This window comes from Bos javanicus, chromosome 22 (assembly GCF_032452875.1).
Source record: "Bos javanicus breed banteng chromosome 22, ARS-OSU_banteng_1.0, whole genome shotgun sequence".
Classification (NCBI taxonomy): Eukaryota; Metazoa; Chordata; class Mammalia; order Artiodactyla; family Bovidae; genus Bos; species Bos javanicus.
This window is the reverse complement of record NC_083889.1, coordinates 42,711,150-42,732,575: the sequence shown is the minus strand read 5'-3', so window position 1 is coordinate 42,732,575 and position 21,426 is coordinate 42,711,150. Positions and strand designations below refer to the sequence as shown.

At 50.6% G+C, this 21,426-nt stretch overlaps 1 protein-coding gene across 2 annotated transcripts in view; it reads right to left on the bottom strand.

Moving 5' to 3' along the window:
* FAM3D (FAM3 metabolism regulating signaling molecule D) overlaps positions 1–21,186 on the bottom strand; it is a 37,582-nt gene extending 16,396 nt beyond the window's left edge. Inside the window, exons 1-4 of one of the 2 annotated variants that reach the window (XM_061397454.1) lie at positions 20,966–21,186; positions 6,745–6,795; positions 4,159–4,266; positions 1,011–1,028 (exon numbers count right to left, since the gene is read on the bottom strand). In XM_061397454.1, the coding sequence (XP_061253438.1) occupies positions 1,011–1,028; positions 4,159–4,266; positions 6,745–6,757 (139 nt within the window). In that variant the 5' untranslated portion in view covers positions 6,758–6,795; positions 20,966–21,186. Of the gene's footprint in view, positions 1–1,010; positions 1,029–4,158; positions 4,267–6,744; positions 6,796–8,810; positions 9,118–20,965 lie in introns of those variants that run through there. The other variant, XM_061397453.1, reaches the window with a different exon arrangement.
* Positions 21,187–21,426: the final 240 nt, after the last annotated feature.

Sequence of the window (21,426 nt, the reverse complement as noted above, 5' to 3'; positions counted from 1 at the left end):
GGACCCGGAGGTGCTGTCTCTGGTTAAGGTGTGTTGAGAGGGTGGGCTCCGGACTACAAGGAGAGGTTGACTCCCACTCTGCCACTTAGAGCGATGTTGCCTTGGCCAGGAGATTTCACCTCTCTGAGCCTCAGTTTCCTCATCGGTAAATGGGGGTATGTACAGCACCTACCTAGGGTTGTGGTGAGGATTGGGGAAGGTGCCCATAAAGTTCGGAATGCAGTGCTGGCAAGTGGACACTCAGTCTCTGTTACTATCATCATCACCATAATTGTCCCCTCCTCCTATCTTCTCTGCACTTCTGGAGCTGGGTCACTGTGAAACGCTGTTCCGACACCCAGCCTTCCTGGGCTCCCACTGTTCTCTCCATTCCCATACTCACGTACCTGACTCTGCAGGTTCTCTCCTGGAGTCCCAGCACTCCTGCCCCTAGGCCTTTGTACAGCATGGTACCTCCTGTGCAAGGAGCAGCTAAAGAGCCACCTCCTCCTTGAGGCCTTCCCAGACCCCATCCCAGTGGAAGGGGGTGGCCCTCCTGGAGCCCTGGGCACTTGCTCCCTCTCTCTCAGCACACACGGTTCTTCTACCCAAAGAGACAATCAGCACCCTCTTCTGATTGCTGCTGGGGCCCTTGTGGTGCCCAGCATGGCCCTGGTCCTCTGAATCAGGAGCCATAAGCCAATTCTGAGGTCACTGCAATGAGGATAATAAGCACAGCCTGCATCCTTGGAGCTTCCAGCCATGTAGGGGATGAGAGAGCGGAGGCAGGGTGGCTGCAGTCCATACTGTGGGCTGGGGGCACCGGGGAAGGGAGAGAGTTGAAGCCTCCCTAAGAGTCTGAATGGCTGAGAAGGGGCCACAGGGCTTGGGGGCTTCACAAGGCAACATCAGGCCAGGAGTGAGAGTTGGGCGGGCTCTGGGAACCCAGGTTTCTCTCAAAGCTTCAGGGCTGGGAGTAGACACCCTGGAATGCCTCACTCTAAGAGCATCAGGGCTGAGTTGACACTCACAGTTCTTGTGGGCTGAACCTGTTGGAGAGAAGACAGAATCTGGTGAGAAAGTGTTTTGAGCTTGCCCGCATAATGGAGGTGGGTCCTGGGTGGGGGTAGGGGAAGAAGGGAAATCAGAGTGGTGCTGGCCTGGCCAAGCACAGTCCCCCTCCCGTGGCACAGGGGTGAAATGAGCTGAAAGTCCTATTTTATCTGGGAGTCCTTCTGCACTTGCTGCTGCCACCTCTTCACACACACGCACACACACACACACACACACACACACGCATGACTCTGTCACAGTTGAAAAGAAGCAAGCCTCTGTGGTGAGGCTTATTGGACTTGGAGCCTGATGGTGTGTGACCAACTGTGTGGGAGTTTTCTCCTCTGGGGCTGAGCCTCTGCACCTGCACAGTGGGTGTGGGGAAGGTCCAGTGAGAGGAGCCCCGAGGGCCTGGCTGGGTGCCTGGAACTCTGGCCTCTGGGAGGGTCAGGACTGTGCCGGAGCCCCGAGGGCCTGGCCGGGTGCCTGGAACCCTGGCCTCCAGGAGGGTCAGGACTGTGCTGGAGCCCTGAGGGCCTGGCTGGGTGCCTGGAACCCTGGCTTCCGGGAGGGACAGGACGGTGCCGCTGCCATTGTTGAGCTGCCTTGTGGGTCCCTTCCTGACTCCTGCAGCCCCGCCTGTCTGCACTGGGCTGCGCATCTCAGCTACACTGTGTGCAGGTTATTCCTGCGCTTCTGCATCAGCTCTCCCACTGGCCTGGTGCTAAGCCCTAGAGGACAGGGCTCCTAGTGGACAGAGAAACGTCAGTGCAGCGGGGGAGCTCTCCTTCTCTGGGGGACGCCCTCACTGACACTTTCTAGTCGGTCCTCAGGAGGCTGCCCCCCACCCCTGCCTCTGAGGCCCAGGAGTATCCCATGCCCCGGCTGGGCCAGCCACAACAACATCATATCCCCCTGGATGCCGAGCCCTTCTCAGGTTTATATGTGGTCCCAGGGGACAGAGCTGAAGGGTGAGCAACTGGGAAGCTGGTGGCCAACATGCCTGTTGGGAGAGAAAGCTGCCCATGGAATGAGGTTAAACAGCAATGAGCGGAGCCCAGGGCACAGAGATTGACTCTGGGGCCTTTGTGGGAGCCCCTAGAGCCAGCCACACCTGAAATCCGACACCTTGGGCTTCCCAATGACCCAGGAAATGACATCCCACTTCGTTTAAACTACTTACAGTGGGGTTCATCACTCTCATCTGAAAGAACCCTGCCCAGTTTATCAGCCAAATCAGGAAATCTTTAATTGCCCAATTTCTGTGCCACAGACCCCTTTGGTGATCTGGAAAAGCCTATGAACTCCCCTACAAATAAATTTACTCCCACTTTTTTTGAGGCACTCAGTGTTTCTTACTCTACCAGGCGGCAAGTTATTAAATGTGTAAAATAAAATAGATTGGATTAAAAAGGAAACCAACCATATGCCAAGATAATAACAAAAACAGTAGGAAATGTGGTGCTTCCGTATTAATGCATTAAATCACTGTATGTGTTTTGCAAGACTCCAGTCATGTTAATATACTTCCCTTTTTCTATATTCTATAATGAATTGTGTTTGTATCCCCCATTCAAACCCTGAGCTGGGGCCACATTCTGGGGTGCTCCTCATTCCAGGGTCTTGGGGGCCCAACACAGAGCAGTTGTGTGTTGAGCCTTGGGGGGATGTGTTGATTTTTCACACCCCGGGTGGCTCAGTTCTGAGAGGGAGACTACCTTGGGGGCTCCCTTCAAACACTCCCCTCCTACCCCAAGCTGGGGCTCTCTTCTCCACAACTCACTCCTGCTCTGAGCTGCCTGCACTGATCTGCACTGATCTCCTCCAAGGCCAGAAGCATGGCCAAGTCAGTCTCTGGTCTGTGAAAGTGGTGCCCAGGGCCCACGGACCTGGTGGCCACCACGTATCTATATCTATATAAACTGCTGTAAGCTGGTGTGGGGCATGCTGGACAAGGAGCAGACGGGGTAAGGGCCCGCTGAGATTCCACTGTGGGAAGCTGGTGGTAAGAGCAGGGTGCCTGTCCTCTCGCTGCTGTGAAGGCGTGAGCTGGCCAGGGCCACTAGAGGTTACTATGTTTGACTGCGTCAGTGGAGGTGATTCTTAGTCTTTAAGGAGGACAAATCCAGAGGTATAAATTTCCCTCCCTTTCTCTCCTTCCTTTGAAAGGATTTAGATCTGGGAGACCTGGGTTCCCAGTCCTGTTCTGATATCTACAAGGGACATTTCAGGAAGTTTCTTAACCTCTCAGAGCTTCTCTTTTTCTCAGACCACATATGAAATGACAACATGAGGTCCTGCTTGAGTCCACCCCACAGATATACTGTGAATCATTCCATGGGGCATTCATGCAGGTCCAGTTAGACCACGCATGTAAAGCTGCTAGCAACCATCACCCATCCATCATTCACCCATCCACCCACCCACCCATCCACCCGTCCATCCATCCATCCACCCATCCATCCATATTTCTTTCACTTATCAAATGTTTACTGAGCATCTGGTCCAAGGTGTTAGAGAGATAGATAAACCCAGGACAAAATTCTGGCCTTCAGGAAGCTCACATTATATGAGCTGGAGATAGGTAATGATGAAGTAAACAAATAAACAGCACAATGATGGATAATAATGATGATCTGAAGGGGACAGGCTACACGAAAGACTCTACAGGAGGAGGAGCAGGCGCAGGTAGAGCTGGGGTGCTCAGGAAGATTTCTTTGAGGAGGAAACGTTTGAGCAGAGGCCCCAGGCTGAGAGGAGCCGCCACAGGGAGGTCTGAGCAAAGAGGAACTGCAAGTGTGGGTGGAATGCGCTCAGGGCCCGGGCAGTTTTCTCCCCCGCTCTGTCCCTCCCTTCTTCTCTTCTTCCCTCTGTCCTTCCTTCTTGGGTCATATTTCCAAAATGGTCCTTGATGCAGGCACATGTTCTGACCAGGGCCTTGGAACACTTCTCTGTTCTCCGTGGGTTCTCAGCCTTCCTGACATTGGATTGGGGTGCGGTTTCCTTTTCCCTGACCCTGAATGTGTGGGGTCCCAAGGGCAGCCCTTTGCCATGTCTGGCCACCTCCTGGGTCACCCAGGGCTGGACTTGATCCTTGGCCCCTGGCCCCGGCTCTTGCCCACTCACCCATCCAGCGGGGCAGGCGGAAGGTTTTCATGTTGAAGTTGATATATTCTCGGATGAAGAGCCACGTGATAGCCACGGCAAAAATAAGGGCCAGGTAGCGAAGCAGACCTGCAGAGCGAGGAGATACTGCCCTGAGACCACAACACTAGACCACATGGCAAGGCCTCACGGTAAGACTACACGTGGGTCCTTCCCAAATCCCCTCAGTGAGACCTCTTCCCAAGATCCCATGTTGGAGGGAGAGTCACAAGGATTAACATATTGATAGTCTATCTTTTTCCTGGATGCAAATTTGCTGGGGAATTTTATGAGCACAGAACTCCACAGGGGTTAATCGGAAGAAAAAAAGAAAGCTAGGAGCCTTGGAAATGAACTTCACCAACTTCATATCTGAATGCACAGATGATAGGAAGAGTTAATCCTGTGTGTCAATCGTGGTTGAACCTTATTTTCTCTGAACGTCATGTGAAAATGGAGCAACTCCCCTATGCTGCAGGTCCAGAGCCTGCCCACACCATGAACCAGTCCCCGGCCTGCATGGCAAGACCATTGTGAATCCACTTGATGACCCAATGGGGGGTCATGCTGCAAAGTTACCTGGTGACACTCCCCAGGGTGGGGCCGCTGGGAGGGAGGCTTAGACACACACTTCCTGGGCTCCTCTTAGCCTTTTGGAGAGTGTCTCAGGGGGTGAGGTCTGGGAATTAGCACCCTGAGGGGAGGCCTGAGGACTCCGGCAGGAGAGTAGGAGGCAGGTGAGCCGCGGCTCGAGAGGCGGAGAGTAGGAGGCAGGTGAGCCGCGGCTCGAGAGGCAGGAAGGCTCGGGGTGGCCACCCCCTACTGTGTGACCTCGAGCAGGGGCTCAGCACCTCTGAGCTGAAGCCCCTCAGTCACAGAGTGGACAGAGTAATGTGCCTGCTGCCGAGCCCATGGCTGGTGGGGAAAGATGTAGTAGTTGTCCCCACTAGGCGGCCTCTAGGGTGGCTTTGGGGGGTGGGGTTGGTCCCTTGTGTTTTCCATCAACTCCCCCCAAAAGCCGTCACAAGCAACGTGTGGCGCTCTGCAGGAGCGCACACCCGCCTGCCCAGCGTGGCCTCCCCGCCTCACAGCCAGGCTGCTCCCTGTCTTCTCTCCTGCACGCGTGAGCCGGGCCCGGAGCTCCCTGTCTGCTCCCTCTCCTCGTGATTCTGCCAGGGCTGCAGCAGGCCGCACCACGCCTCCCATCTCAAGGACTCTGGAGACCCCCATTCTGCCTTGAGAGTCAAATCTGACCTGCAGGCAAGTTCCCTCGCTCCGTGCCTGACCTCCCTCTCTGTCTGCGGCCACAGGGCTCTGAAGGTGCCGGGTCTCGTCTGACCTCTCTGTCTGCACCAGCCCTGCTCCTCAGCCCTGAATTCAGCTGTGGCTTTGTGCTGGCGAGGGAGAAGGCCCTCCGGATCCCATGGGTGGGGCTCAGGTGTGCGGGGTCCCTCGTCTTCGAGGGCCTCGGCTCGCATCATTCGGCACTCCTTTTGTGTGGGGTGCTAGGCGAGCGGCAGACACGCATTATCTCAGTCCCCTCTGTGCTGTATGCTACTGCTTATCCCTGCTGTCAGGTGGGGAAGCCGCACCTCAGAGATCTGGTCACTGGCTAGTAAGTGACAGGAGGTGGGACCTGAACCTGGGTAAGTAAGGTGCCTATAACACACGTGCTCTTCAGGGACCTACATTCAATATCCTTTAATAAACCACAATGGAAATGAATATAGAAAATAAGGTGTGTATATATGTATATAACTGTACCACTGTGCTGTACAGCCGAAATTAACACAAGGTTGTAGATCAACTGTACTTTAACAGGCTTCCCTGGTGGCCCAGACGGCAAAGAATCTGCCCGCAATACAGGAGACTGGGGTTCAATCCCCGGGTTGGGAAGATCCCCTGGAGAAGAGAATAGCAACCCATTCCAGTATTCTTGCCTGGAAAATCCCAAGGACAGAGGAGCCTGCCAGGCTACAGTTCATGGGGTTGCAAAGAGTTGGACACAACTGAGTGACTAACACACACTTCAATAAAAATAAGTAAAAGTTGTGCTCTGAACTTCCTCACTGGTGTTTGGAAATACAAATGAATTGTATCAGTTTTCTGTTTGGTGAATTCCTCAGTTCCCCTCTCTCTCTACACAGAGGGTACAGTCTGAGGGTGGAAGCTTGGAGCAAAGTCCTCTCCTGGTGCCCAGCCCTGTGGTGTCAGGAATCTAGAATAGTCCTCTACAAATGCTTTGTCTGTACAAACATTTACAAATGTTTTGTCTGTAATTTCCAGCCAGGGTGAAGTGTTTCCCAGAGCAGGTGAGTCTCCATGTTCCCAGTCAGGTGGGCCAGTTTCTGCAACCCTTAGCCTTGAGGCAGGAAGTCTCCTCTTTACACTCTTCCAGGCTCTCCCTGGATTGGTCTTTCCCTGGAATTCTGGCCTGACTAGCTGAGAACGGATGAAGCCAAGTAGGCTGTGAGTCCAGGATGGGCAGACACTGCTGACAGAAAAGCGATTCCCAAACCTGATTCAGACTCAACCTTGAACCCTGGAGTCCTCAGAGCCTGGCCTTACCTGACAGTCTCATCCTGTCGAGGTGAAGAGCGGCTGGGGGTCAGGGTCGGTCTGTGGAGAGAAGAAAATAAGATTGGAAACTGGTATCCAGGGTGTGAAAGTGAACGAGACTGAAGATGAGGGATAGGTTCCTAAAACCCAGCGCGCCGTAGTTCTCTCGGTTTGGTGCCATCTGTTTCCTCTCTGCCTTCACCTCTTCTTCGCTTTTGCCCCTGGAGTTTCATATTCAGTTCAACATGCCTTTTTTGGAATGCAGAGATTAGGATGCAGAGGAAGATGCAGTCTGCCAGCCATCATCCCTTGGAGGTTTGATTCATCCATGCATCTACCCATCCATTTGTCCATCTGTCCATTCATTTGTACATCCATGCATCCTTTCATCCATCCATCATTCTGTCCCTCCAGCCAGCTGAGAGATATTGAGCTAGCCAGCCCCAGTGAAACCATTAGGAAGCAGAAGCTCAAGTGATCTTTGCTGATGGGCCCACATTATGAGTAACAGGGACTCACACAGCACACAGGTGAGTTTGCTCCGGATACCGTATGTGCATCATCTTCTTTAATCCTCATACCCACCCCGCCTCCCTTCCCCCACCCCCCCCATGCCTCCACACTCCCGCTTTAGGGGTGAGTAAGCTAAGACTCTCCATTGTTAAGCCCAGAGCCGTTCAGTGTGCCAGGGTCAGGGGCAGAATCTCGATGCAGGTCTCAGCTGCCTCGTTTCCATGATGTCACCCTGTCAGTGCTGTCTCAGAGAGAGATGAAACTGAAGTTTCCTCCCTTCCTGAGTCCTGGGCAGGGGCAGGACTCGGTCCCACCTTGCCCCTCTGCTGCCCCAGCTACTGGTAGTTACCAGGGATTTGACAGTGCTGAGACCCCTCAGGAGGTGTCTGGAGATGAAGAGGAGGGGAGAGCAAGGCAGGTGGTAACTGTTCTGGGTCTTAGACCCCTCCAGCCATCTGGAGGGTCTCTGACTGCAGCGACTTGCTTCCACCACTCTTCCTGCCTCCTCCCCACCCTAGAATCCTCTTTATCCTAAGAATCCATTTCAACAGACTCTGTATCCAAAGCCCAGCAGCCAAGGATCCAGACAGGAGACAGAAGACCTGGACAGCACCTGGTACCGAGGTGGTCAGATTGGGTCTGTCCTTGTTATTTCATCAATGGCAACAGCAAATGCAACCCATATTTCCTTTCGAGAATAATGAAAAATCCTCCCACGCACCCTGGCCCTCTACCCTTCTAAGACCTTCCAGGTGAGAAAGCTGAGCTATCACCTGGCCTCACCCGCAGGAATTTTGTAGGACTTTAAATTTCTGAAATTTGTATTACCAAGCTTTTCTTTTTTTAGATAAAAAAAAAATATATATATATATATATTTAAATTAAATAAATAAATTTTTGGCTGTGCTGGGTCTTTGCTACGGGGGCTTTTCTTTAGCTCTGGCAAGCGGGGGCTCACGGTGCTCTGGCGTCTCATTGCAGTGGCTTCTGTGGTTGATGAGCACGGGCTCTAGGGTGCGCGGGCTTCAGCAGTTGCAGCTCTCAGGCTCTAGAGCACAGGTTCAATATCTGTGGCACAAGAGCTTAGTTGCTTCGCAGCATGTGGGATCTTCCCAGACCAGGGACTGAACCCGTGTCTCCTGCCTTGGCAGGCGAATTCTTAACCATGGAGCCACCAGGGAAGCCCTACTGTACTCTTGAATGTTCTCAGAATATTTCCTACAGAAAGCAGCCCAGGCTCCTGGGTGAGGCTTAAAGGACCTTCTGTCGGGTCCCCCGTGTGTGGAGGAGCCAAGAGACCTGGGGGCCGGACAAGATGGAAGGACAGCGACAGGGTCTGACAGATGAAGGGACAGACATGGGTATTGATGGAGATAGAGACTAGAGAGACGAAAACAAGGACAAGAGGGTGAGGAACGTGGCAGAGATACAGGGACAGAAGGAGAGAAAGAAGACAGAGCAGAGAGACAGGATGAGAGAGACAGAGGGTAAGTCCTCATGACAGGCTTATGCCCAGCTTCAGAGGGAGCAAGTGAGACAGGCAGAGGGCAGGGGGCATGTACCTGGGCAGGGGGCTAGCCTCTCCCTCTGGTGCCCACGCCGAGCAGGGCTTTTCCGGCCTGACGTCCGGCCTGACGTCCCTCCTGGCCAAGTCCCTGGTGACCTACTCAGCCCTTCAGAGCTCGCTGGGCGCCTGAGTCCCCAGGTGGCTCATTCTGCCAGCCAGCAGTGGCGGGGGGGTGGGAGGGTCTGGAGCCCAGGTCAGGCCTACTGAAGGTGGAGCAGGATGGGGAAAAGCTCCTGGGGCAGGTATGCAGGGTGAGGCAGGAATTCTCTCTGCAGCCTCCCAGACCTGGAACAGTTTCCTTCCTCTTTGTTTCTAGGATTACCTCAACCTGTTATTCAGGTTATGAAATTGTGAGCAAAGGCACAGGAAGAAACATCCTGTTCCCCTGCCTGCTGGCTTGAGTGGCCTAGGCACAGTCTCAGTGGAGAATGGAGGGTGGGAAGCAGGAGATGGGGGTGGGGAGGTCAGAAGTTAGAAGGCATGAGTTGCTAACAAACTGCTTCACTGCGAACTGAGCAGATTGCCCATAGTCCGCCTTCACCATTCACTAGCCTCTCTGTTTGTCCTGCCCTCTCCCCCGGACAGCTTTTGACTTCTGGCCTCAGGTCCAACCCTGTGTACTGGACTCCGGGCATGCTCTGCTTTTCCATGCCAGGCCTTGTCTTCTGCAGGCCTGGTAGGGTGCTGAGCACTCAGGAGGTGCTTGCTGAATATTTGAGGACTGATCGAATTGGACTTCTTGCATAGTCCTGGAAGGTTAGGATGATGAAACCACCAGGTTGAGAAGGAAGCTGAAGTTCAGAGAGGGCAAGTGACTTGTCTGAGACCACACAGCCAATTGTGGATTTTATTCCTAAAGCATTCTCTGAGGACTGGTTGGAAGCAGGCTGGAGGTGCACTAGGAATGGGGATGTGACTGTGAACAAGAGGCACTCTGGAGCATCCCTGGGCCTCTGGTATTGCTCGTCCCTCTGTCTGAACACTGTTGCTCTGCTTCTTTGCCTGGAACACTCCAATTCATCCTTCCAGTCTCAGTGTAGCAGCCACTTCCTCTGGGAAGTTACCCGTGACCCTCCAAGATCAAACACCTACCTGTGGTTTTGAGTGGGAGAATGTCCTTCACGGTACCCTAGCTTGTCTAAAGGGGCTGACCACTCAGAGCACTCTGATTCCTTGTGATTGGTTCAGGAGGGAGCATGTGACCCAAACAAGACCAATCAGAGTTTTTTCCTGAGGGGTCTCTGGGAACTCGGGAGAGGGAGGCCCTTTTCTCCTTGATGATGCTAAGCTTGATGTCTGTAATCCTGGGGTGGCTGGAGTCCCTTTGGTACCCCCTGCCAGTAGCTGCTGTAGACAAACCTCCCCAGAAGATGCAAATACAAGGGGCAGTGCCCGCAGTCTTGAAAGAATCAGGCAGCAAAAAACCTGTGAGGTCAGGAAGGAGGATGGATTTGGGATCAGACAGGCCTGGCTTTGTCACTTAGCACTTGTGTGTTCTGGGGCACATGGGTCTTAGCTTCCTCCTTATAAACTGCGGCCAATGCTATCTACCTGTCCTGAAAAATGTAGCCGGCAGGGAGACCACCTGCTTAGAAGGCGTCTGCTGCTCTGACAGCATCCACACCATTTCCTGCCTGTTGGCAGGTCCCATTTGCCCTGCGGCTTCCTGCAAGGGCACCCTCATGGCAGGATTCCTTTATGAATGTTTGCCGTTTCTGTGAAACCAGAATGGCATCACAGTATCTTTCTGTCTGGTTATTTGTGATATTTCTTAATGGCCCTACAGAAGCTGGGACAGCTTCCTGCTTCCTGTAGCCCTCTGTAAACAAGTGCCTTGAAGCTCAATCTTGACCTGTCACAGAGTCCTGATGGATGAAGAAAGGGTTACTTTCTTTCCAGACTGAGAGGGTTGAGGTAAGCACCCTGATGCAGAAGTAAGTGGGTACTTCCTCTGATTAAATCTGGTCTATGGTTCCTGTTGATCTCAGGATAAAAGTTGAAGTATTTCACATGGCTTATATGGCCTTGTATACAGCAAAAGGAGAAGAGGGCAGCAGAGGATGAGGTGGCTGGATGGCATCACCGACTCAATGGACATGAACTTGGGCAAATTCTGGGAGACAGTGAGGGACAGGGAGGCCTGGCAGGCCACTGTCCATCGGGTTGCAGAGAGTCAGACATGACTTAGCGACTGAACGACAACAATGCGGCCTTGTATGATCTAAGCCCTGACGTGAGGGTGACCTTGCCAGCCTCATCACTGCTGTCTCTACTTCCATTCTGCTCTCACCCCCAGAACTGCCCTGAGTGACGCGCTCTTCCCTTTCTGCTTTGCACACATGATTTCTCTCTACCTGCCTTCCCTGTACGGCTCGTGTCTTCAGGCCCTTACCTAACAGCCCTCTGTTGTTGGAAAAACAAAACTCAGAAGCGATTTCCTAGCCCATCACAGGCATGCAGGCTCAGCCAACAGTCATTTCAGAATCAGCCCTGAGTTGCAGAGGAAAGGAACGCAGGGCTCTGTGAACAAGCTCTGCGTCTCGCCTGGCGTGGCCGTTGGCCACAGGTCAATGCTCTGTGCTCTGTTTACCAGGTCATTGCTAAGGGGGTGTGAACTTGAGGCCAGAAAAAGAACTCGGAGACATTGGGTGACAATTAGCACCAGCTGAAGCTCTATGTCTGCACCTTCAATGGCTTTAGTCCTTCAGACTTTTTAGCACCTCTTGGCAATCAGGTTTCCTCCCATCTGCCCAGACCGCACCTCAGATTACAGACACAGGGGGTGATCTGGCGGGTTTGCTTTCAGACCACTGCAGTCAAGTGAATATTGTGATAAAGTGAGTCACACGAACTTTTTTGTTCCCAAGTACATATGCTATGCTATGCTAAGTCGCTTCAGTCGTGTCCGACTCTGTGTGACCCCATAGACGGCAGCCACCAGGCTCCCCCGTCCCTGGGATTCTCCAGGCAAGAACACTGGAGTGGGTTGCCATTCCCTTCTCCAATGCATGAAAGTGAAAAGTGAAAGTGAAGTCGCTCAGTCGTGTCCGACTCTTAGCGACCCCATGGACGGTAGCCTACCAGGCTTCTCCATCCATGGGATTTTCCAGGCAAGAGTACTGGAGTGGGGTGCCATTGCCTTCTCCGCAAGTACATATAAAAGTTGTATTTACACCATATTGTAGTTTATTATTAACAGAAGCAGAAGATATTAACAAGAGGAGGCAAGAATACCCAGAACTGTACAAAAAAGATCTTCACAACCCAGATAATCAGGGTGTGATCACTTACCTAAAGCCAGACATCCTGGAATTAGGAAGCATCACTCCGAACAAAGCTAGTGGAGGTGATGGAATTCCAGGTGAGCTATTTCAGATCCTGAAAGATGATGCTGTGAAAGTGCTGCACTCAATATGCCAACAAATGTGGAAAACTCAGCAGTGGCCACAGGACTGGAAAAGGTCAGTTTTCATTCCAATCCCAAAGAAAGGCAATGCCAACGAATGCTCAAACTACCGCACAACTGCACTCATCTCACACGTTAGTAAAGTAATGCTCAAAATTCTCCAAGCCAGGCTTCAATAGTACGTGAACCGTGAACTTCCAGATGTTCAAGCTGGTTTTAGAAAAGGCAGAGGAACCAGAGATCAAATTGTGGACATCCTTTGGATCATCGATAAAGCAAGAGAGTTCCAGAAAAACATCTATTTCTGCTTTATTGACTATGCCAAAGCCTTCGACTGTGTGAATCACAATAAACTGTGGAAAATTCTGAAAGAGATGGGAATACCAGACCACCTGACTTGCCTCTTGAGAAATCTGTATTCCGGTTCAGGAAGCAACAGTTAGAACTGGACATGGAACAACAGACTGGTTCCAAATCATGAAAGGAGTATGTCAAGACTGTATATTGTCACCCTGCTTATTTAACTTCTATGCAGAGTACATCATGAGAAATTCTGGGCTGGATGAAGCACAGCTGGAATCAAGATTGCTGGGAGAAATATCAATAACCTCAGATATGCAGATAGAAAGCGAAGAACTAAAGAGCCTCTTGATGAAAGTGAAAGAGGAGAGTGAAAAAGTTGGCTTAAAGCTCAACATTCAGAAAACTAAGATCATGGCATCCGGTCCCATCACTTCATGGCCAATAGATGGGGAAACAGTGGAAAGAGTGGCTGACTTTATTTTTTTGGGCTCCAAAATCACTGCAGATGATGACTGCAGCCATGAAATTAAAAGATGCTTGCTCCTTGGAAGAAAAGTTATGACCAACCTAGACAGCTTATTAAAAAGCAGAGACATTACTTTACCAACAAAGGTCCATCTAGTCAAAGCTATGGTTTTTCCAGTAGTCATGTATGGATGTGAGAGTTGGCAGTAGAGGGGCCCATTTCTGAGGTCAGGGCCCCTGAGTTTGTATGTCAGCTCCACACTGTGTGACCTCAGATAAATTGCTTAACTCCTCTGAGCCTGTTTCCTCATCTGTAAAATTGGAAAGAAGGCTAATAGACCCTAATTTATAGGATTGTGAAGATGAAATAGAACAGGACATAAAGCACATGAAGATTAGCTTTTGTTTTAGAAGAAATATAGCACAGCAGCAGTCACAGGGTAGATAATCAAAATTGTTGTTTTCTTACATCTTCCGAACTGCCTGGTGGACCTTGCCCATCCACCTTTAGACTCTTGGGGAAACAATGAAAACAGTGACAGACTTTATTTTTTGGGGGGGCTCCAAAATCACTGCAGATGGAGACTGCAGCCATGAAAATAAAAGATGCTTGCTCCTTGGAAGAAAAGTTATGACCAACCTAGACAGCATATTCAAAAGCAGCGACATTACTTTGCCAACAATTGTTCATCTAGTCAAATCTATGGTTTTTCCAGTAGTCATGTATGGATGTAAGAGTTGGACTATAAAGAAAGCTGAGCGCCAAAGTACTGATACTTTTGAACTGTGGTGTTGGAGAAGAGTCTTGACAGTCTCTTGGACCGAAAGGAGATTCAACCAGTTCATCCTAAAGGAAATCGGTCCTGAATATTTATTGGAAGGACTGATGTTGAAGCTGAAACTCCAATATTTTGGCCACCTGATGTGAAGAACTGACTCATTTGAAAAGACCCTGATGCTGGGAAAGATTGAAGGCGGGAGGAGAAGGGGACAACAGAGGATGAGATGGTTGGATGGCATCACCAACTCAATGAACATGAGTTTGGGTAAAGTCCAGGAGTTGGTGATGGACAGGGAGGCCTGGAGTGTTGCGGTCCATAGGGTTGCAAAGAATTAGACACGACTGAGCGACTAAACTGAACTGAACTGTAGTCTATTATGTGTGCAGTGGCATCATGTGTAAAAAAATAATGCATATATCCTAATTAAAAATATTCTTTGCTAAAAAATGCTATCATCTGAAATCTTTTTGTAATAGTGGCACCAAAGATCACTGATCACAGATCTCCACAATAAATATGATAATAGTACAAATGTTTGAAATATTGCAAGAATTAATGAATGTGACACATGAAGTGAACAAATGCTGTTTGAAAACCGGCACTGAGAGTTATGCTTGACACAGGATTGCCGCAAACCTTTAGTCTGTAAAAAATGCAATATCTGCAAAGTGCAATAAAGCAAAGAATAATAAAATGAAGCATCTTTATATTGCTTAAATTCCAGACCCTCAGTTTCTACAAAGCAGGACAATCCCATTCAGACATACCAGGCAGAAGAAATGGCCCACACACAGCATACAAGCTTGTCTTGGCTGTCCTGTGCCCACAGCAGACATCAACAATCAATCACAGTCTTCACCTCAGTACCTTTTCAACCTAGCACTCTAGGCAGAAGCAATCTACTCCTACTCTTATCTTACAGGTTTCCCAAAGTAGAAAATAGCAGACCCTTGGTGTTGTAGGACATACTCCTCGTGTTCTCTCATAAGATCCTGTGACACTCCACCTGAGGGTTTATCTTGGACCACCTTGGGGCAGGGTGAGAAAGTCAGGGAGTCTATGACCCTGGAACAGTCCTCGGGTAGTAGGGCTGAGACTGTGAGGGTAATATCCTAGCTTTCTCATGCCTAGACAGGTGACTAAATTACGTCCTCTGAAAATTCATAAGGAGTACTAACTGCTTGCAGTACCTCAGAATATGGCCTTATTTGGAAATGAGTTGCTGGTCAGTAGGGTGGGCCCCAAGCTACCATGACTGCCATCCTTCTACAAAGGGGCTATTTGGACACAGAGACACACACACACAGAGGGTGTCACAGGAAGTAGGAGCCACCCTGCCACAGACCACGGAACTACCAGAAGTTAGTAGGGAGGCTCCCTCCTTCCCCTTAGCACCTTCTGAGGGAGCATGGCCTGCTGACACCTTGACCTCAGGCTTCCAGCCCAGGACGGGAGACAACGCATTCCTGTGGCATAAGCCGCTCAGCCTGTGTACTTGGTTATGCAGCCTGCCTGAGGGGACTGGCACAGGGGGTCGGCCCTGAGGTGTGCCCACTCTGTTGCCCAGACCCTGCTGGGACACTGGGGCTCGGTCACCCACAGCATCCTGTTGCATACAACAACACCCTCTATGCCCCCCGCCCCCAGTACCGCCTGGTGTCACGTTCCACATAAGCTACATTCCCTAGGGTCTACCACGGAGGAAACCGACTCAAAACAGCATGAAACTGACCTGCCTTCCCTCCCCTTGGGTTTTCCAGTCCTGGGCTCCCCGGTTTCCCACAGTCCCACCCTTCTCCCCACTTCTGACCAAGTGGTCTCTCCAAGAACTTGCCTGGCCTGTGGGTGGCATGCGGAGGGTCTCTGCTTCTCCTTCTGGCCTGCTAGGCCTCCCCACCTGCTTGGGAAACCCCCTCACCTTCATGTGACCACTGCCTGGGGGTGACACCCTGTGTGATCCCAGCCCCAGGACGGGGAGCCCCCACCCAGCCACCACCTCCTCTTCCCAGGAGACATGACATTTCTTCTTCATAACCCCAGTCCCCAGGGATTCTCCTCCTGGCACCTCTATTAGGAGACATTGACCAGACTGTTTTCTGGGTGATCTCTTGAGCAAGACTTGTTTGAGCTAATAATAAAAATAATACTTATAAATAAAATAATACAAATAGCTACCATTTATTGAGTGCTTAGGAGAAGGCAATGGCACCCCACTCCAGTACTCTTGCTTGGAAAATCCCATGGTCGGAGGAGCCTGGAAGGCTGCAGTCCATGGAGTCGCTGAGGGTCGGACACGACTGAATGACTTCACTTTCACTTTTCACTTTCATGCATTGGAGAAGGGAATGGCAACCCACTCTAGTGGTCTTGCCTGGAGAATCCCAGGGATGGGGGAGCCTGGTGGGCTGCCCTCTATGGGGTTGCACAGAGTCAGACACGACTGAAGTGACTTAGCAGCATCAGCAGCAGCAGCATTGAGTGCTTAGCATGCACGTGGAATCAGGGGGAGAATTTTCCACACCTATCTTACCAAATCCCCATAGCAACCCTAGGAGTTGGATACACTAGTGTCTCCACCTCTTACAGGAGGAAGTTGAGGCTTGAGGAAGGTGAGGTGTGGCCGCAGAGCTGAGATTCACACCCTTGGCAGCAAATAGCAGAGGGTGAAAATGCCGGGCATAGCACCCAAGACTGACCTGCACTCACTGCATTCCAACATGGAAGGGCAATGGGTGAGAGGGAGTTTGAGTGTGTAGGAATAAGACCTGATGCGTGAAAAAGTAGGTGTCCGAATTCAAACGATGAGCATTCTCTGGGATAGATCACATCTTGGGTCACAAATCAAGCCTTGAGAAAGTTAATAAAACTGAAATCATATCAACCATCTTTTCCTACCACAAAGGATGGTTCTACATACTAAGTATAGTAAGTCAAACAGAGAAAGAAAAACATCATACGATATCATTCAGATGTGGACTCTAATTAAAAAAAAGAAGAAACTAGCAAACTTATAGCTACCAAAGGGAAAACACTTCTGGGGAGGGGGTGGGTAGATAAATCAGGAGCTTGGAATGAACATACACACACCACTATATGTAAGATAGTAACCAACAGGGACCTACTATACAGCACAGGGAAAAGTGAAAGTGAAGTCACTCAGTTGTGTCCGACTCTTTGCGACCCCATGGACTGTAGCCCACCAGGCTCCTCCCTCCATGGGATTACTGGAGTGGGTTGCCATTTCCTTTTCCAGGGGATCTTCCTGATCCAGGGATCAAACCCAGGTCTCCCGCGTTGCAGGCAGACGCTTTAACCTCTGAGCCACCAGGGAAGAGTTTAGCACAGGGAACTCTACTCAATATTCTGTGATAACTTATGTGAGAAAAGAATCTACACAAGAATGAACACATGTATACATATAACTGAATCATGCTGCTGTACACCTGAACTTAATGCAATGTGGTAAATCATGGTAATCCAGTAACATTAAAATTTAAAAAAAGTTTTCTTCTAAAAATAAAAAAGACTAAGGTAGAGAGACTTGAAGAGAATGCAAAAGCAGAGACACGGAGGCTGAAAGTGACAGACACATGTGAGCTCACTGGCGTTCACCTGCACACGCACACACACGCATGCACACAAACACACCCCCCATCAGTCAGGGTGTCGCTGAGTCCCTCCTGGAAGGAGGATGATGCGTGTGACCCCACCCAGACCCGGTCCCCTCTACCCTGAGTTTCCAGTCGCCCCTCAAGGCTGTCGTGAACGCTGGACTGTGGTGGCTCAGGCCTGCGTGAAGTCATCACAGTAACCAGAGGCAGCCTCTCATTCTCTAAATGGTCCTTCTTGTAAACTCCCGGTATTTATAGGCAATTATTGATTGTGTCACCAATACAGAGGGAGATAAACAGCCAATAAATCCATAGGCAATAAGGCTGGTGGCTGGAACAATTTGTTCCAGTGACATTTATTTCAGAGGGAAATAAACCCATTACTTCCATTATGTCCTGTTTTCCTGTTTTCATGTTATTTATTGGTTTTAACAGTCTTCTCCAGCTCTGGCCAATGGTAGGGTTGCTGGGCCACGCAGCTGGAGATGCAGGAAGATGTGAGGAGATGCAGACGGGTATGTTTGCCACTATGTGAGGAGATGCTGCGGAGAATGAAGCCGCGTGGAGGAAAGGATCCAAGATAGAGACAGAGCCCTGGGGATGTCATCTGAGCCCTAGATCAAGCCTTGCTTGAAATCAGAGTTATGTCTGGACTTTTCCATTACGTGAGCCAGTATAGGTCCTTTGTTGGGGTGGTTTGAATTAGTTTTTGTCACTTGTACCTGTAAGAGCATTACCTGACACAAAGATTTTCCCATTTCAAACAACAGCCACATTTACGAGCAAGACTCAAATTCCCATCTGACCCCATCCCTCCTGAGGCTTGAATGCCTCAGCCCCTGCAGAGGCATAACAATTCAGGCCAACACTTGGCTTTTCCTCTGTGTTCTCCTGATGGCTTTCCTACCAGAAGCCAGATTATTCCTGACATTTTCACAGAACGTTCCTCTAACACACAACCCACCACGTGTTCAGAATGACCCGAGTCCCTGGTGCTGTGCCTGCTCGCACCTCTCTTTCGCCCTCCTGTTGACTCCTGGCTCCCACCTCCGGGCCTCTGGTCCTGCAGTTTTCTCCGTCAGGGCTGCCCCCACCTCTCTTGGGGGGCCTGTGCTTTGTGGAGTGCTGCCTCTTTTGTGGGGTGTCCCTGCTGTGGCCTGAGTGGCTCTCCCCTCAGGGTGTGTGTGTGAGGATGGATGTGGGCACAGGGCAGCAGAGTGCATGGTCCCTGGAGCTGGACGGCCCAGGTGGAAAGCCTCTCTTTACCCTTCAAGCCCTGCCACCTTGACCAGGTCACCTCACCTCCTTATTCCTCAGCGCTTCATCTGTAAAATGGACATGAGACCTACCATGATATGCTATTATATTGAAATGAGATAATAATCCATCTAAAGCCCTTTGCACCATTCCAGGCACACAATGAATTCTCGATACGAGTTGCCTAGGATGATCACTATTGCTAATATTGATCACGTAGAACCTGTACATATCTCTCTCGTACTGCTCCCCTTCTCCTTACCCTCAGTCATCCATCTACTATTTAATCTGATAGACTATGAGCTCCTGAGATAACATCTTATCATTTCTAAATGCCTAGCACTGCACAGAGCATCTGGCATGAGGCAGTGCTCGGCTCTGACACGGTTCCATCCTGTATTCTGCAGCTACTAGGGGCAGGCATCCCGCCAGGCTCCTCTGTCCATGGAATTCTGCAGGCAGAAATACTGGAGTGGGTAGCCATTCCCTTCTCCAGGGAATCTTCCTGAACCAGGAATCGACCCCAGGTCTCCTGCATTGCAGGTGGACTCTTCACCATCTGAGCCACCAGGGAAGCCCCAATAGCCACATTATATAGTCTTTTTCAAAAGTCATACCAGTCAAACTGCCAAGGAAGTTATGAGTGTCCTCGTTTTTCTGAGATAAGGAGGCTCAGACAGGCGAGGCTCCTCTGAGAAGGAGCAGCTGCCCAGCCCAAGGACATGCTGGCAATTCACGGCTTCAAGTGCCCCCCACCCTGGGAAAGGCCCGTTGGCTCTGCAGACTTTCCAGTTCCTACTGGAATGGAGGAGCTGTGCCTGTGTGTACACACGGAGTGGAGCTCAGGAAGAGATATGCAAACAAAGACAGCAAACCCAGTGGCAGCTGCTTATCCTGGGTGAGACTGGCACGTCTGATATCGGCTGGCCTGGCATGACTTTAGGCGGGCAGGGGCCAGCCTGTATGGGGGTTGGCAGATGCACTGAAGCAGACAGATGGACAGACTGGAGCAACCCTGGGAAAACACTCCTCACAGCTGTGCTCAGCCTGGGTATGAGCACCTCACTGACCTCACCCCTCACCACCAGCTCCTGCCCTCTCCTTTACCCACTCCACCTTCCTTCTCTTAGATCCCACAGGGTGCCAAACACTCCCCTCCCCTCCACTCCTACCCTGAAAGCACTGGTTTGCACATTTCATCTCAGAGAAGTCTGCTCTGACTTCTGAGCTATCTCCTGCATGGCACATGTCAAACCTGTGTTACAATGATTATCCATGCAAGTTCTGTCTGACTTTCTGGCTAGAACCATATGCCTTTTGCTGTCATGTCTGGTTAGTCATTACATCCTTGTACCTGACATGCAGAAGGTGCTCAATTAATGCCTGTTGAGGGACGCATCTGGATGGATACTCCTGCACCATCTCTCTTCCAGCCATGGACTCAGGATGCACCATTGAGGCTGCAGAGTGGGGGCGGGGAGCACAAATTTTGTAGCCGCAATGCCCTAGAGAGCAGTTTAATCTCTCAGTGCCTTGGTTCCTCATCTGAAAAGTGGGAGTAGTACTGATGCCTTCCTCAGAGAGGTGATATGAAGAGTAGAAGTGTTGTTACCTAGACAGTACTTAGCACAGAGCCTGCTTTAGTGATTATCATTATTATCTCTAGACAATGAGAACTACAGGGAAAAACAGGGGAGATCCAGAAACGATCACTCCCATTTAACAGATGAGAAAATTGAGGCTTAGTGAAAGGAAGGGACTAGGTTGACATTACACAGCTAGAAAATCTCTCAAGACCATATACTTTGTTGCACCTTTTCAAGTAATTATCTTCAGAGAAAAATGAAAGGTGGGGCAAAGAACAACACTCTTTCCTTCTTCACTCATTCTTAAAGTATCTGTGTGGCTCAGAGTTGATGGTCAGACATATCTTCTGAAGGAACAGATGAGTGCATGCATGAATAAACATCAAGGGGTCCCTGTGGTTAAGGAACAAGAGCCCTGGCTTGCATGTCCCCTACCTCCTTGTGCCCAGATGTAACTAACCAATCATGGCATGCCTTTGCACTGCGCCTGAGTCTAACTTCAGAATCCTCATCACAGTCCACTATCCATGCCTCAGACGTGGTCCCTCAGATGAAATCTGCTACCTTCCTGAGTCTGATCTCACAAGTCTCTGCTTGTGCAGTTTCCTTCTTCCTCCCCTTTCAGGCCTCTCACTCAGGCTCTTTTACTCCTCATTTTCTACCTACCCTGCTTCCATGCTTCTTTCTCTCAGTAATGCGGACCCAGAAGTACAGCTCTTTCCATTTTGGTGGAAACATACCTGAGGGCTCACGGCTCCCTCTTCCCTGCTTCAGTGCAGAAGGTGAGATGCCTGGCTGGAGCCTTGGGTCCCTGACTCTGCCAACCACCGCTTTGGATCAGCCTGAAGGAGTTGGGGTCTCTGTGGGGGGTCCTCTAGATGCGGCCAGTCCAGAGGGAGGGCAGAGTGACTCAGAGGCAACTTGGGTGGCCAGCTCCTCCTGGCCCTGCCCAGGCTCTGCCCTCTTTTGAAGAGGCCTGCCATAAATGTTCCCTGCCCTGTTAAACAATCTCACCAGGAAAGAGGAAGTTAATCTCAGGGCTCAATAGGAAGAAAAGAGTCTCAAGTCTGGTCTGGTTGAGGAGCCACCTAGAGTACTGGCTTGGCTGGGTTGTCGCTGTGAGTATCTATTCCACGGAGATTTGGGTGGTGATTTTGGCAATTTAATCAGGAATGAAATACTGCAATTGTGGCCTGAAAAA